General features: G+C 41.9%; 1 protein-coding gene across 3 annotated transcripts in view; it reads left to right on the plus strand.

Moving 5' to 3' along the window:
• Positions 1-1,145: 1,145 nt before the first annotated feature.
• vps37d (VPS37D subunit of ESCRT-I) overlaps positions 1,146-17,426 on the plus strand; it is a 60,239-nt gene continuing 43,958 nt past the window's right edge. The window contains exon 1 of one of the 3 annotated variants that reach the window (XM_043718697.1): positions 1,146-2,385. In XM_043718697.1, the coding sequence (XP_043574632.1) occupies positions 2,287-2,385 (99 nt within the window). In that variant the 5' untranslated portion in view covers positions 1,146-2,286. Of the gene's footprint in view, positions 2,386-4,082; positions 4,188-6,582; positions 6,604-17,426 lie in introns of those variants that run through there. The other 2 variants (XM_043718699.1, XM_043718698.1) reach the window with 2 other exon arrangements.

A 17,426-nucleotide genomic window follows, 5' to 3' on the forward strand; every position in this document is an offset into this window, starting at 1 on the left:
CTTTATAGTTTGTGTGGATGTTAACCTTGTGTTTTATCTTTTCTGGAGGGCACTAGGTCTGTCAATTCCTGCTAGCCCATTCCATACTTTATAGAATATGGTCAGTCTATTTTTATTCCCCTTTGCCCTGAAATGTTTTGCCCTTCAGGTACTGATCCAATTTTCTTTTGAAAAATACAATTGAATTGATCTCTGCCTGTCACTGTCTTCCAGACCCTAATCATTTGCTGTATGTAATATTTTTTCTGATTTCTCTGTTGTGTCTTGGCTATTCACCATATAGGGATGTCTTCTAAGAGCTCAACCCCTCCAGCAACACAAACAGTTTCTTCCTCTCTTCTCTGTCTCCATCCCTCATCACTTTGAACACCTTTATCAGGACTTCTCTCAACATTCCCTTCTCTAAGAGAATAAGCCTAGCTCCTCTAATCTATCCACATATTTGAAATCGTTCACCCCAGGACCATTCACATCAATCTTTTCTGCCCCTGTCTAATGCTTTCAGATTGTACCTACACTTTGGTGCCCAAAACTGGATGCAATTTTTTAACTTGAGCCTGAACCTGAAGTTTATACAGGTTCATTATAACTTCCTTGATTTTGTTCTCTCTATCCCTGTTTCTAAGGTCCACGATTCCTTTAGAACTGCTTCCTCAACCTGCCCTATCACCTTCAATAATTTGTGTACATAAATCCTTGCTTTCTCTCCTCCTGCATCTCGTTATAAATACAGGCTTTATTTGACATTGTCTTTTTCCTTCATTTCTCCAAGCAAAATGTATCACTTCACACCTCTCAACATTAAACTTCATCTGACCATTCCGTCAGCTTGCTTCTGTCCTTTTGCATTTCACACGATTCCTCTCACAGTTCACAATATGTTCAAGTTTTGTGTTGTCAGCAAACTTTGAAATTATGTATTCACTGTAGTCATGGAATATAAATCAAGAAAAGCAGTGACTCTGGCACAGACTGGGGGAGCCCACTTCCTCCAGTCTGATAATTTTTACAACTTCTACAATAAAACAATGAACTGCAAATGCTGGAAATCTTGAACAAAAACAGAAATTGTTGGAAAAATTCAGCAGGTCTGGCAGCATCTGTGGAGAGAAGGCTGAGTGAATGTTTCAGGTTTACTGTCCTTTCTTCAGAACTGATGGTAACTAGTAAAAGACAAGAGGTGGGGTGGTGTAGGATAAAAGGATGTGATGGGTGCATTAGTAATGGTACCTATTATCAGCATTTCTTCCTCCCTTACCATTATCCATTCCTTCATCTGTCTTTTCTCCCAGGCTCCTTCTCCACCCATCACACACTTTTCCCCTTACACAACCCCCAAACTGTCTTCAGCATATATTTCTCCTTTTCCTAGCTACCCTCTGTTCTGAAGAAACGTCACTGGACACAGAATTTTAGCTCTATTTCTCTCTCCATGGATGCTGCCAGACTTGCTGAGTTTCTCCAGCAATTGCTGTTTTATTTAATTACTATTCTCTCCTTCCTGACCCTGGGCTAACATTACATGCATGCTGCCTCTGTCCGTTTTGTATTATCCTCGTTAAGGGATGTTATTGAACAGCTCGGAGCAAGTGGGACTTGAACCCAGGTCCAGAGGTTGGGGCACTACCACTGCACCACAAGAGAACTCCTCCCGCCAATCCAGGAGTTTGGAAGCCAATGACGTGGCTGTCATTAACACATTCCTGTTTGTTGGAGTTTGCTGCGCTCAGATTGGTGGTCACACCTCCTACAACAATCATTATACTTTAACTCTGGTGATTAGAATTTTTATTTTTAAAAAGCTGCTCTCTTGTAAATTGTTCTTTTAATTAGAAACAAGCCAGATTTGCGGTAGTTAAGGAAAGTCAATTTCAAAATCTGTGGTTGGACGTAACATGTTTCGGGGTAGCCTGCGAAAGGCGCTTTATAAATGCAAGTCTTCCTGGCTTCCCTCTTGAGTGGGGCTGGAGATTGGGATTCTGCGGCTCGGGACGTGTAACCTGTCAAAGATAATAAAGACGAATGTGTTGCTGCTGGCTGGCTCTCTCCGTTTCCGTGGTTGCTTGCTGCTTTTCTGACTTGTTCTTATGGCTTGAATGTGTCGATAGCTCCCCCGTACCGGGCTGCAGCCCCTCCTGGCGGCTGTGTGGAGCTCTCTGACCCGCCCCTGCCCGCACACACACACTCCGCCCCTGTTCGCTGGTTAGACCGTGTCTCGCATGGTCCGGCTCCACTAGCGCCCGCCGGTCCCTCTCGCCTTCCCGGGGGCTGAGCAGCGGCGGCAGCATGTCCCGGGACCGCTTCGGCATCCTCAGCACCCGGCAGCTCAGGGATGTGTTGGAGGATGAGGAGAAGCTGTGCAGGATGGTGCAGCTGAGCCCGCAGGTAGGACAGACACAGGCACCAGCACCAGGCACATTGTCATAAATCGCTGTAGACCCCCCCCCCCCCCACGCCCCGCAGGGAGATCCCAGCGCCCAGATAGCTTGTTAATTTCACAGTGAAATTGAAGCCTCCCCCAGGCTGTGAAATTAACAAATATTTATTTGCAGGTGGGGGACAAGAAATTGACAGGCTAACAATCGTCGCCCGCTCTTTAGACAAGGGAATCCTGAAAGGCTGTGCTAAGGAGGGATGCTGGAGTTACCTCCAGTGAAGCCAGGACAGTGCAGACGGGGTTGGGAACTGGATCGGATCGGCCGTTTGTTTGGAACAATAGAGGAGGCAGTGCCCTCGTCGTTCATGAGCCGGCACCGACCCCACTCCGTTGCTCCCATCTCTGAACCCCGCGAAGGTGAAAGAGAACGAGACCAGTGTGTGCCCACTCTGAGCCCACCGATTCCCAACTGCACCTGTCGAAAACGCTGCTCCCCAAACCCCACGCCGGGACGTCAGCCAGCTGCATAAACCAGTGTGGCTTATAATGACCAGCACCATATACTGCATGTTTATTAACTTCAAAGGTGCTCACGTAATCGCTCTAAAGTGCAACAAAGGGGATGCTAGAGATCTCTCCTCAGATGCACCTTGCCCATGAGGATTTCCTCTGTCCGCATTTAGAATGGAAATTCCCATGTTAAACTGGCCAGGCTGTAATTGCACCCTGCTGTCAGTTGAAGTGCTGCAGTGGACCGTAACACGTCGGAGCAGACGTAGGCTATTCGGCCCATCGAGTCTGCTCTACCATTCATTGAGATGGACTCCACTTTCCCGTTTAACCCCCATAATTTCTTACGGATTAAAAAACTATCTCAGCCTTGAAAATATTTAATGACCCAGCCTTAATGGCCCTTTGTTGTAAAGGATTGCACAGATCTGCAACCATTTGAGAAAGAAAACCTCTGTCTTAAATGCGTGATCTTTATTCTGACATTGTGCCCTCTGCTCCTAAACTCTTCACAATGGTAAACATCCTCTCTTTGCTGACCCCTTCAAGCCCCATGAGAATCTTAATGTTTCAGTAAGATTACCTCCCAGTCTTCTAAAGTCTAATGAATGACAACCAAACATACTCAAACTATCTTCCTAAGAAAATACCTTCATGCAGAGTATTGACCTGGTCAGTCTTCTCTAAATTGCTTCCAATAACAGTATATCTTTCTTTAGATAGGGAGACCAAAACATTTCACACCATTCCAGGTTTGGTCGACTAGTGCCTTGGATAATTTGGCAGGATCTCCCTAGTTTTACACTTCATTCCCTTTATTCCCAATAGAGGTCAACAGTCCATTTGCCTTCCCCATTACCTGCTGAACTTGGAGGCTAGTTTTTCGAGATTCTTGAACTGCCTTAACTTGGTGCTGAGCAGCCGTACAGTCTGACAGAGATAAAATATCCCTTAACAAAATTCAGAAGGAAGTCAGGCACTTCTGCCACAACTGCCTTTAGTCAAGCCTAGGAGTTCGCAAGCAGCTAGAATTGACTAATTATAATCCTTCATCACAAGTGGTGGGGAATTTTTGCACACCTCCAGAAGATCATGTCATTAGAGGGTGGATGTTTAGTGCATGTATTCAGAATTGATGAGTCCAATAGTTTTAGTTTCCATGATACTTTTATATGTTCAACACCTAGTTATAACGAGAAGATGATACAAGCAAGCTATATGCCAACTATGCTTCATGCCACTGTCACAGGAGATCCACTCATCTATGTAATTTTAAAAGACCCACGCCAGCCTCAAAGAAGTGAGTAATTAATTGGGAAACATTGCTGAAAGATATTTTAGCTGAGTAAAGTTCAAAAATTGAGGTTGAGTCTATAGAATGGGCATGCACTGAAGAAAAATAAACACAGATGCAACAGAAATTTGCCAAACAGGAAAAATCACAAAACAAAGATTCTTATTAACAGGGACCAACTGAGATTTTCCAATCGATTTCCAGGTCTCCACAGGGGGTCAGTTTAGTTCCTTAGCATCAGGCTATAGGGGCCAGCATGGTCAGCAGTTTCAATACTGCCCCTTGCTGCTGCCCTGAACACTGACTGTTGCTTGGCTGCCCAGTAAAAATGCTCTACCAACTCTTCCGAGAGTGGTGGGGAAAGTGAGGACTGCAGATGCTGGAGAGTCAGAGACATTCAGTATGACATTCCTGATGAAGAGATTAAGCCCGAAACATCGACTCTTCTGCTCATCGGATGCTGCGTGACCTGCTGTGCTTTCCAACACCACACTTTTCGACTTCCCAGAGTAGTGGCCAGACTGCAAAACTCAATCCTTTCATAATAAGGTTGGAAAGAGAGGTCTCCCTTATCTAAGTCTATCATAGTCTATCAAAACTTCCCTGATTGGCCTCCTCTGATTGTTCCTCTAGCTTTGACAGCTCAACCCTAAACTCATTTTGATGCAAGACTACCCTTTGATCCAGGGACAACTGAGAACATAATTTTTTGGATGTAGGTTTGCTCGCTGAGCTGGAAGGTTTGTTTTCAGGCGTTTCAGCACCATACTAGGTAACATCTTTAATGAGACTCTGGATGAAGCACTGCTGATGTTTCCTGCTTTCTATTTATATGTTTGGGGCTCCTTGGGTTGGTGATGTCAGTTCCTGTGGTGACATCATTTCCTATGGTGATGCCATTTCTTGTTCTTTTTCTCAGATGATAAATGGGGTCCAATTCAATGTGTTTGTTGATACAGTTCCGATTGGAATGCCGTGCTTCTAGGAATTCTCGTGTGTGTCTTTGTTTGGCTTGTCCTAGGATGGATGTGTTGTCCCAGTCAAAGTGGTGTCCATCCTTATCTGTATGTAAGGATACTAGTGAGAGAGGATCATGTCATTTTGTGGCTAGCTGATGTTCATGTATTCTGGTGGCTAGCGTTATGCCTGTTTGTCAAACGTAGTGTTTGTTCCAGTTCTTGCACGGTATTTTGTGAATGACATTAATTTTGCTCATTGCCTGTATAGGGTCTTTCAAGTTCATTAGCTGCTGCTTTAGTGTATTGGTGGGTTTGTGGGCTACCATCATGCCAGGGGATCTGAGTAGTCTGGCAGTCATTTCTGAGATGTCTTTGATGTAAGGGAAAGTGGCTAGGTTTCTGGTCGTGTTTTGTCTGCTTGTTTGGGTTTGTTGCCGAGAAATCAACAGACTGTGTTCATTGGGTACCCATTCTTTTTAATACACCGTATAGGTGATTTTCCTCTGCTCTGTGTAGTTCCTCTGTGCTGCAGTGTTTGGTGGCTTGTTGAAATAATGTTCTGATGCCGCTTCCTTTGTTGGTGTTGCAATGATTGCTTCTGTAGTTCAATATTTGGTCTGTATGTGTTGTTTTCCTGTAGACGCTGGTTTGAAGTTCCCCATTGGCTGTTCACTCTATTGTGACATCTAGGAATTATAGTTTTTTGTTGTTTTCCTCCTCTTTAGTGAATTTTATGCCAGTAAGGGTATTATTGGTGGTTTTGAAGGTTTCCTCTAATTTGTTTCATTTAGTGATGACAAAGGTATCATCCACGTAGCAGACCCAGAGTTTGGGTTGGATGGTTGGCAGAGCTGTCTGTTCAAGTCTCTGCATTACTGTTGCTGCTAATAATTCTGATATTGGAGATCCCATGGTTGTTCTGTTAATTTGTCTGTAGGTTTTGTTGTTGAAGGTGAAGTGGATGGTAAGGCATAGGTCCACTAGCTTGACGATACTCTCCTTGCTGATGAAGTTGATGGTGTTTGGAGTATGTATCTTTGGGTCTTCTCAAAGTGTAGTCAGTGTTTCTTTGGCTAGGTTGATGTTGATTGATGTGAACAGGGCTGTTACATCAAAAGAGACCATTACTTCATCCTCTTCTATCTTGGTGTCTTTGATGGTCTTCAGGGATTCTTGGGTGGAGTGGATGGAGTGGTGTGAGTCTTCTACTAAGTGTTTTAGTCTTTGGCGTAGCTCTTTGACCAATCTGTAAGTTGGTGTTCCAGCTAGCGAGACTATGGGTATGAGGGGAGGGCTCCTGGTTTATGGATTTTGGGTAATCCATAGCAGCGTGGTGTGTTGGATCCATCTGGTTTCACTTTTTGGAAGTCAGTCTTATTTATTTCTCCAGAATTCTGAAGTCTTTTGAGTAGAGCTGTGATTCAGTTCTCTAGTTGTGAGGTCGGGTCTACCGCCACATGTTGGTAAGTGTTGATATCTACAAGTAGTGCATTTGCTTCTCCAATGTAGTCTCTTTGATTTAAAATGACTGTCAAGCGTCCTTTGTCTGCAGGTAGGATAACAATGTGTTTTTTAGTCTTTCTAGTGCTTTCTAGTGTATTGAGTGTGTTTCCTTCCTTTTTCCTGCTTAATGTTAGTGCAACTACCTGTTTGATAGTTTGCTGAGTTTCTTCTGTAAGTTGGTTGTCTTCATATGTTGTTACTAATGCTGCTAAGAAACCTTTCTTGTCAGCATCCTGGAAGTTGAAATTTAATCCTCCTACTAAGATGGCTTTTTCAGTGTCAATTAGGGGGTCAGTCAGATGAGTTTTTTTATCCACGCTTCTGTGTTGTCAGTGTTGTTATTTTGTCCAAGTTTGTCTCGTTCTTTTCTGCAGGTCTAGTTTTTTCATTTTCTGTGTTTGTCACTGTCTAATATCTATCGCTTGTTGTACTGTGTCCATTTGTAGTCTGTTGCATGAGTGAGTAAATATTTTTGATGGAAAATGTCCTGGTTGTAATTACGGAGTCTGTTGTGGGCATCATTAAAACATTTATCTAAGCATTCTGCGGCCATTTTGCTCTGCTATTCTTTTGGCTAGTGGAATGTTAAGGGGAGGTTTCTGCCTGGACAAACAGGCAGAAAACTAGCCACCAGAATGCACGAACATCAACTAGCCACAAAATGACATGACTCTCTCTTACTAGTATCCTTACATATAGATAAGGAAGGACACCACTTTGACTGAGACAACACATCCATCCTAGGACAAGCCAAAAAGAGACACGCACAAGAATTCCTAGAAGCACGGCATTCCAATCGGAACTGTATCAACAAACACATTGACTTGGACCCCATTTACCACCCCCTGAGAAAAAGAACAAGAAATGGTATCACCATAGGAAATGACATCACCACAGGAAATGACATCACCAACCCAAGGAGCCCCAAACATATGAATAGAAAACAGGAAACACCAGCAGTGCTTAGTCCAGAGTCTCACTGAAGATGTTCCCTAGTATGGTGATGAAACGCCTGAAAATGAATCTTCCAGCTCAGCAAGCAAAACTGCATCCAGAACCTCAACCTAAGCTACAAATCTTTTCAAAACTTGCTAATGTAATGTTTTCTCATATAATGTGGGCTTCTGGCCTAATTCAGATGGCCTAGTTCAGAAGCTGCAGAGAAAATCTGTCTTTGGTACAATGAAGGAATCTTTGGGTACTGTGAGACGGTACCCAAATTTAATTGAATGGAGTTTATGTAGGAAAGCCAATGAATGGATATAACGGTGATGCCCATTGTCACATAGGTTGCTGGCGCTTGATGTCTATGTGAATGGTTAGTTTATTGCAACCATTTTTCTCTCCAATCCTTTCCTAAATTGGGTAAGGGAATGGTAAGAAAATGGTTTTATTGTAGCCTACAGCTGTCACCTATGCTGTCCTACTGGAGTGACATTCCTGTTACATTGGCGAATAAGCCCACTTTCCTCCTGCTTGCTTCCTTACCAGAGCTCCCAGATCCACCTAGTGGAAGGTGTTGAGACACCCAAGATCACCATCATCATTAAATTTGCTGCTGAGGTTAGGGGCCTTTCCATACAAATAGATATCAATACTTACTGTTGAGCTATAAAATAATTTTTGCCTTTGAAGGTCTTTGGACTCTATGTACAGAAGCAAAGTACCTTTAATACTGCAATCTTACATGATTTCTCTTCCTCAACAGCAGAAACCACACCAGGTAGACATGTAGCCCTAAGGGTGAAATTCCATGCAGTATCTTAATGCAGAGAAAACGTTTCTCTCCCTCCAAGTTTGTACTTGCCTTGAGTTCATGTTTTAGAGATGCAAGGTTAGCTCTTTCCTGTTTGTGTGTAATGAGCCATTAGAAGTGCTGCATGCATGTCAACAATTAATGGATTAATTTTTCTAGTAGACAATAACAGAGATTAATAATTAACTGGAACAATTAATCATGATAAATCTGTCTGCTTTCGTATGCACACAGAGCTGAATAAACATACCAGTGTTATGAACAGGGCAAGTTTTGAAACTAGCAAAGAACAACAAATCCATCAAGCCCATCTCTTCTCAATAGATGCTCATGTATTATCAAACTCGATATTATACACCCCGCGCATCTATCTGATATAATCAATTTTGCTTATCTATCATCTTTCACTAACTGTCCATTTATCATTAATCCTACTCATCCATCATCAACCCTGCCAATTTACCATCAATCCTACTCATCCATCATCAACTCTACTCAACTATCATCAACTCTTCTTATTTATCACCTATCATCAACCTTGCCATTTACTATCTATCCTACTCATCTATCATCAACCTTTCTCATTTATCATCTATTATCAACCCTGCTTATCTATAATCAGTTCTGCTCATCTGTCATCTTTTATTCTGACTAAATTCCTCAGCCCATGCATAATCAATCCTACACACCCATCTTCAACCCTGCCCATTTATCATCAATCCTGGCCAACTACCATCAACGCTTTCATACATCATCATTCTCATCAAAATCCTCAAGCTATGTATTAGCATCTTCAGCCATTTTGTATATTCTGTTTCAATAGCTATTCCAGTTTGCCTGCTCTATGTTCAGGGAGCCACTTTAATTCAATTCTAACTAGTTTTCTGCTCTCACCTATCTTGTCCACTTTTACCTATTGTTCCTTGTGGTTTGGTCAATTTCATTCTCTTGTATGAAATCATAACTTGAGTTTGTTTTTATTTTTATGTGATATCATACATCACGCACTGATAAAGTCAGCAAAGCAGCACTCACTGAAGTCAATGAATCCCACAGCACCAACTGAAATCAGTGAATCTCATAATAGCAACTGAAATCAGTGAATCTAGCAGAACTCACTAAAATTAATGCATTCGGCAAAACCCACTAAAAGCAGGAACATAGCAGTGTCTTTCTTTTTCCTGAAGACTAAGGTAAATTAGTCTAATGCTTTCTGAAATGAGACAAAACACGATAAATTGAACTGAGTCCTAGGACTCACCTGGCATGAACTGGCCAGTAATCCAGGCATTTGGAATACAAGTTGGAAATTGAAATGGATGAAAGCTGTTTCTGGTGTATTTCTTCTCAGTGTTTCCATGTCCTTGTCAGATGTCAAACAACAGTTTGGTCATTTTCTGAAGCGTAAATTTTGGAAGTACATTCCTTGGAAGCTCAATTTGGGAATTTGCATTGAATGATAGTTGTTATTGTGTCAGTGACGAAAGAGGAAAGAAGGTGGGAGTATCTTCATACACTTTGAAAGTCCTTCCAGAGAATGGGCAGATATGCTAGGATTTCCAATACAGCATTCACATTTTCCATTGTTGAACAGCAATATTTTATTTCCAAAATTATTCATGTTTAACTTTAAAAGTGTAAGAAGCATAAAAACGTGGTGCCTGTTCATAAGCAAGTGACATAGCAGTAAGGGGAATTGAACAGAGATGGATATTACAGCCCTGAGGGATGAGACAATCAGCTTGACTGATTGAGAGTGCAGTGAGCCAGCAGAGGAACACAGCACAGAAATGTGCTGGATATACCTGAACCATATCATGGCACTGAGATCAAACCAGTCAGTTGTGTTTCTACACACAGAAGGTTATTCAGCCTAGTCAGCCCGTTCCATCATTCAATTAAGTCATAGCTGATGTGTTTATTAACTCCATACATGCACTTTTAACTCCTTATCCCTTAATATTTTTTAATTCATGGAATGAAGGTGTCACTGGTTGGGGCAACATTTATTGTCCATTGCTAATTGCCCTGGAGATTGTGGTAGTGAGTTGCTTTCTTGAATCACTGCAGTCTATGTGGAGCAGCAGACAGTGAAGCTAGTTGGCCTTCATTGTAAGAGGATTTGAGTACAAGAGCAAGGACGTCTTGCTGAAATTATACGGGCGTTGATAAAACCACACCCGCATATCGTCAGATTGGCAGAGGAAGCCATGAGGAAGAGTTCATAGCATGTATTCAGGACAGTTTCCTAGAGCAATATGGTATGGATCCAACCAGATTTCAAGCTATTTTGGATCTCATGATGTGCAATGAGTTAGGTTTAATAAAGGCTTCAGAAGCAGTGACCATAACACACGAGGATTTAGTCTTCATTTTGAAATGGAAGAACTGACGTCAGAAACAACTGTGCTAAACTTAAATATTGGTAATTACAAAAAATGAGGGCACAGCCGGCTGATGTCAACTGGCAAAGGGAGTTAGCAGCAAAAGTGATTGAAGATCAATGACAGACTTCTAAGAAAATAATTCTTATAGTTATAGAGATGTACAGCGCAGAAACAAACCCCTCGGTCCACCCTGTCCATGCTGATCAGATATGTCCCATTTGCCAGTATTTTGCCCATATCCCACTAAACCCTTACTGTTTATGTAACTATCCAGGTGCCTTTTAGATGACGTAATTGTACCAGCCTCCACCACTTCCTCTGCCAGTTTATTCCTCTTGGCTCACAACAAATGAGGAAGAAGGATTCTAGGATGGGAATAAGCCAACCATGGTTAATCAAGGAAATTGAGGATAGCATCAAATTGAAAAAAAAATGTAATGTGGCAAAGATTAGTGGTAAACCAGAGATCGGGAAAGTTCTGAAAATCAACAAAAGATGCCCAAAGAAGTTTTAACGTGGGATAACCTTTGAGGGTAAACTTGCAAGCAATATCATGATGGACTGGAAAAAACTTATTGAAATATAGAAAAAAGAAGAAAGAAGTCAAAGTGAACATAGACTTAGAGAATACGGCTAAGGGAATATTAATGATGAGCCAGGAAATGGCAGAAAAATGGAATAAATACTTTGCAACAGTTTTCATGGTAGAAGAAACTACCAGCATCGCAAAATTACTAAATATTCAAGGGAGAAAATTAAATAAATACGATAACTAGCACTAGAGAAAAATGCAGCGGAAATTAATGGATGAAAGACCAATAAGTCCCCTGGACCTAATGAGGTGTATCCTAGGATACTAAAGGAAGTAGCTGAAAAGATGATGAATGCACTGGAGATAAAAGTCTAGGAACCCTTAAATTCTAGAGAAGTCCCAGATAATTGGAAAACTGCCAATATTACACTTTTATTTAGAAATGGAAAGAGACAAAGAAAGAACTTAAGCTAACTATAGGCCAGTTAGCTTAAGTTCTGTTAGAATCTATTCTAAAGGATGTAATAGTGGAGCAAATAAAAACACATAATATATCAAGCAGAGACAGCAAGGCTTCATGAAGGGAAAATAATGCCTGACAAATTTACTAGAATTCTTTAAGGAGCTAACAAGCAGAATATTTCAAGGGTAAGCAGTGGATGTAATAGATTTAGATTTTAAGAATGCACTTGATAAAATTTAGGCTACTTAATAAAATAAGTTTTGAAAAGTGTGGCACTGGAAAAGCACAGCAGGTCAGGCAATATCCGAAGTTCAGGAAAATTGACATTTCGTGCATAAACCCTTCACCAAGAATGTGGGTGGCTTATGCCCAAAGCATCGATTCTCCTGCTCCTCTGATGCTGCCTGACTGCTGTGCTTTTCCAGCACCGCACTCTCCACTCTGATCTCCAGCATCTGCAGTGTTCACTTTCTCCTTAACAAAATAAGTATTGGAGGTAATACATTAGCATGGATAGAGGATTGGCTAACTAGTACAAGACAGAGAGTTGGGATAAGGGGGCCATTTCAGGAAACAATCTGTAACTAACGGTGTGCCACAAGGATCAGTGCCGGAGATATAATTACTTACAATAGCTTGGTTTGCAGATGACACAAAAATAGATGGGAAGGGAAGCAATGAGTCTGCAGAAGGATATGTACAGGTTAATTGAGTGGACAAAAACTTAGCAGATGGGATATAATATGGGGAAATGTGAGATTAGCATAAAGAATAGAAAAGCTGAAACTGATTTAACTTGAAAAAACTGCAGAAAGCTACAGAACAGAGGGATTTAGGAGTCTTCATCTATGAATCACAAAAAGCTAGCATCCAAGTTCAACGGGTACCAGGGAAAGCAAATGGAATATTGGCCTTTATGTCAAAGGAATAAAGTATGAGAATAGGAAGGTTTTGCTGAAACTGTACAAGACACGAATCAGACCACAGCTGGAATACTGCAAACAGTTTTGGTCCTCTTATCGAATGAAGGATAAACTGGCATTGGAGATAGACCAGAGAAAGTTCATCAGGCTGATACCACTTTGGATGGAATGTCTCATAAGGCGAGGGTTGGATAAATTGGACCTGTACGTATTGGAACATAGAAGAAGGAGAGGTGACCTTATCGAGACATAAAAGATTCTTGGGGGATAGTTGCAGAAAGGTTGTTTCCCTTTATGGGTGAGTCTAGGATGGAGATCAGGAGGAATTTCTCATTTCATAATATTCTGAATCTGTGGAATTCTTCACCAAAGGGGACTGTTGAGGTTGAGTCATTATATATATTCAAGGCAGCAATGGGTGGTTTTTAATCAGTCAGGGAGTAAACTTTGCATGGTCGGGAGGGAGAGATCACATGCAGACTGAGACACAACCCGAGTGAGTATGTAGTTCAGGGAAGTTGGAGACAGCATGGGCCGTCAGTCCAGAGGGACTAGAGATGATTTTTGCTTTTTTGTGGCTCCTAAGGTTTTTTTTAACAGGATAAGTTGAAGCCCAGGATCAGGGACCCCAGCAGAAAAGAGTAACATCAAGGGTAAGCCATAAGTTTATTGATCAGTGATAGCTATTGATTTGACTATTTATTACAGGTTGCTTTCAGATTGAAGATAAATAGGGGATATTTATAAATACAGGCTACAAATTAAAAGACCAGTATGAAATTTTTAAAAATCCAGTAACGAACCAAGTACAGGTAGTTCTTCTATAATGTGATGGTTGTGTTCTTTCTGCAACTCTGCATTATAGGAAAATCATGCTTTAGAAATAGCGCTTGAAGTGTTCACCATGTAATCACAGCGAACACACGTTTTAAATGTTTGAGCTTTAGAAACAGTATCCCCAATTTATCAATCATGTTATAGTGAATTTGCATTAACGAAATGCACTTTGAAGCAGAACGAACTGTAGTTAAAAGAGAGATGTCAAGCCAGGCGATGTGTTGTAACTGCATGATAAGGGAGCTGTGGTTCATAGTGATTACATCTGTAGCAAGTATTGGTTGGTTGAGGAACTCCGGCTCAGAGTTAATGAGTTGGAGTCTGAACTACAAACGCTGCAATGCATCACGATGGGGAGAGTTACCTGGACGATAATTTTCTGAAGGCAGTCACACTCCTTAGATTAACCGCCTGAAATTTGATCAATGTTTAGGGACAGAATGTATAGCTATGAATGAGGCAGGTAGAGGGACCCAGGAGGTAATGCTGAAGGAAGCTCAGCCCTTGAGCTTTTCTAACTGGTTTAAGATGCGTGCTCCCTGTGCGGATCAGTGTGGGGCTATTGGGAGGAGGAGCAAACTAACCAAAGCACCATGGTACAGGGAGCCTTCCAACAGGAGGAAGAGAAGAGAAGTGTAGCTATGATCAGGATAATATAGTCAGGTGAACAGACACTGTTCTCTGTGGCCAGGATCAATAGTCCCACTTGCCTCCTTGGTGCCCAGGTTCAGGATACCTCATCTGGGCTGCAAAGGAACTTTGAATGGGAGGGGGAAGATCCATTTAAAATGCTCCATGTAAGTACCAATGATATGGGTAGAAAGTGCAAGGAGATTCTGCTGAGGGAACATGACCAACTAGGGACCAAATTAAAAAGCAGAACCAAAAATGTCTTGATTACTATCTTTGCCACAAGTAAATTGGTGCAGGGTCAACAAGATTAAAGAATAAATGCATGGCTCAAAGATTGTGTGTGGGAGAAACAGGTTTGGGTTCATAGGACATTGGGGAAGGAGGGAGCTGTACCAATGGGATGGGCTCCACCTGAATCATTCTGGGACCAGAGTTCCAGTGAATCACAAAACTTTGGCTTTTGATAGGGCTTTAAACTAAATAGCTGGGGTGAGTTCAGTTGCATAGAAAATTAGGGGAAAAATTTAAAGGAGGGGAGAGCTCAGTAGAAATCATTAAAATTTCCAGAATATGTGATAGGACAGAATGTGGAAAAGGTCAGGAATCTAACTTGAGGCGTAGCAGTTCAGGGGACAACCATGAGAAGGTGGGGGGGGGAGAAGTTAATGCACGACTGAAGGTGTTGTACTTAAATGGATGCAGTGTATGTAAGTGTTAGTAAGTAATGAAATTAAATTGATAGCAGGAAGTGGTATAGAGTTGGAAGGTGTAGATTCTGTGGGTAGAGTTGAGAAACAACAAAGTGAAAAAAGACCCTGATGGGAGTTGTGTACAGGCCTTAGAACATAGAACATAGAACATAGCACAATACAGGCTCTTCGGCCCACAATGTTGCGCCGAGCACTTATCTTAATCTAAGATCAACCTAACCTACACACCCCTCAATTCGCTGCCATCCATGTGCTTGTCCAGCAGTTGCTTAAATGTCCCTATGTCTCTGACTCTACTACCACCAATGGCAGTACATTCCACGCACCCATCACTCTGCGTAAAGATCCTACCTCTGATATCTCCCTTAAACCTTCCTCCAATCACTTAAAATTTTCACACCTGATGATAGCCATTTCTGCCCTGGGGAAAAGTCTCTGGCTATCTACTCTATCTATGCCTCTCATTACAGTATACACCTCTATTAAGTCACCTCTCTTCCTTCTTCTCTCCAGTGTGAAATGCCTTAGCTCACTCAACCTCTCTTCATAAGATAAGCCCCTTCAATCCAGGCAGCAATCCTGGTAAATCTCCTCTGCACCCTCTGTAAAGCATCTATGTCCTTCCTATAATGAGGCGACCAGAATGGAACAATATTCCAAGTGTGGTCTAACCAGGGTTTTATAGAGAATCAGCAAAACCTTGTGGCTCTTAAACTCAATCCCCCTGTTCATGAAAGCCAAAACATCATACGCCTTCTTAACAATCCTATCAACTTGGGTGGTAACTTTGAGGGATCTATGTACGTGGACACCAAGATCCCGTTGTTCCTCCACAGTGCCAAGAATCCTGCCTTTAACCCTGTATTCAGCATTCAAATTCAACCTTTCAAAATGAATTACTTCACATTTATCCAGATTAAACTCCATGTGCCACATCTCAGGCCAGCTCTGCATCCTGTCAATGTCTTGTTGTAATCTGCAACAGCCCTCGACACTATCTCAACAACACCATCCTTTGTGTCATTGGTAAACTTACTAACCTACCCTTCCACTTCTTCATCCAAGGCATTTATAAAAACTACAAAGAGCAGAAGCCGAAGAACAGACCACTGGTCAACAACTTCCAGGCGGAATACTTTCCATCCACTACCATTCGCAGTCTTCTTTCGGCCAACCAATTCTCTATCCAGACAGCCAAATTTCCCTGCATCTCATACCTCCTAACTTTCTAAATAAGCCTACCGTGGGGAACCTTATCAATTTAAACATAGCCTTACAGGAAGTCTGCTGTAGTGAGTAGAGTGGGTTCTTTCTTGATTATATGTTGTATTGAGATATGTTTCTTGATTAAACTTAAAATGTAGGCCATAAGTATTAATTTAACCTGGAGCATTGTTTTGTAGAGGAATAAGGCAGTGCTATTTTCTGGATCTGGAGATTGAAAAAAACAAACATGGCCTTTAGTAGAGTGATATGCTTTTCTTGTCAGATGTGGAAGTTTAGAGAGAGTTTATAGGTTACAGAGGATTATATCTGCAATAAATGATGTTGGTTGCGAAAGCTATCAGATCGAATGGATTGGTTGGAGAGACAGTTAGCGGCAATGAGGAATTTACAAGAGCAAGGAGATGTGATGGATGGCATTTATTGGAAGGGAGAGAAGTCGCAGATATAGTCACATAGATTGGTTAACTCCATGAAAGGTAAGAGAGGTAGGCAGGTAGTGCAGGAGTCTTCTGTGGCTATCCCATTTCAAACAAGTATGCTGTTTTGGAAAATGTAGGGGATGATGGATTCTCAGGGTAATGTAGCACGAACAGCCAAGTTTCTGGTATTGAGACTGGCTATAATGCAATGAGGGGTACATTGGGTTCCAGGAGATTGATTGTGTTCAGAGATTCTCTAGTCCAAGGTACAGATAGATGTTTCTGTGGCCAGCAGCGAGAAATCAGAATGGTGTGTTACTTCCCTGGTGCCAGGATCAAGGATGTCTCAGAAAAAGTGCAGAATGTTCTCAAGAGGGAGAGGGGCCAGCAGGAGGTCATTGTACACATTGGAATTAATGACATAGGAAGGGAAAAGGTTGAGATTCTGAAGGGAGATTACAGAAAGTTAGGCAGGAATTAAAAAGGAGGTCCTCAAGTGTAGTAATATCTGGAATATTCCCGGTGTTATGAGCTAGTGAGGGCAGGAATAGGAGGATAGAGCAGATGAATACATGGCTGAACAGCTGGTGTATGGGAGAAGGATTCACATTTTTGGATCACTGGAATCTCTTCTGGGGTAGAAGTGACCTTTTACAGAAGGACGGATTGCACCTAAATTGGAAGGAGACTAATATACTGGCAGGGAGATTTGCTTCAGCTGCTTGGGAGGATTTAAACTCGTAAGGTGGGGGTGTGGGGAAAGAGATCAATCTGAGACTGATACAGTTGGGAAAAGAAGTGAGTCAAACAGTCAGGGCAGGCAGGGACAAAGCAGAGAACAAGGTAGGACTGATACATTAAACTGTATTTATTTCAATGCAAGGGGGCTAACAGGG

This window comes from Chiloscyllium plagiosum, chromosome 28, assembly GCF_004010195.1.
Source record: "Chiloscyllium plagiosum isolate BGI_BamShark_2017 chromosome 28, ASM401019v2, whole genome shotgun sequence".
In the NCBI taxonomy this organism is placed as follows: domain Eukaryota; kingdom Metazoa; phylum Chordata; class Chondrichthyes; order Orectolobiformes; family Hemiscylliidae; genus Chiloscyllium; species Chiloscyllium plagiosum.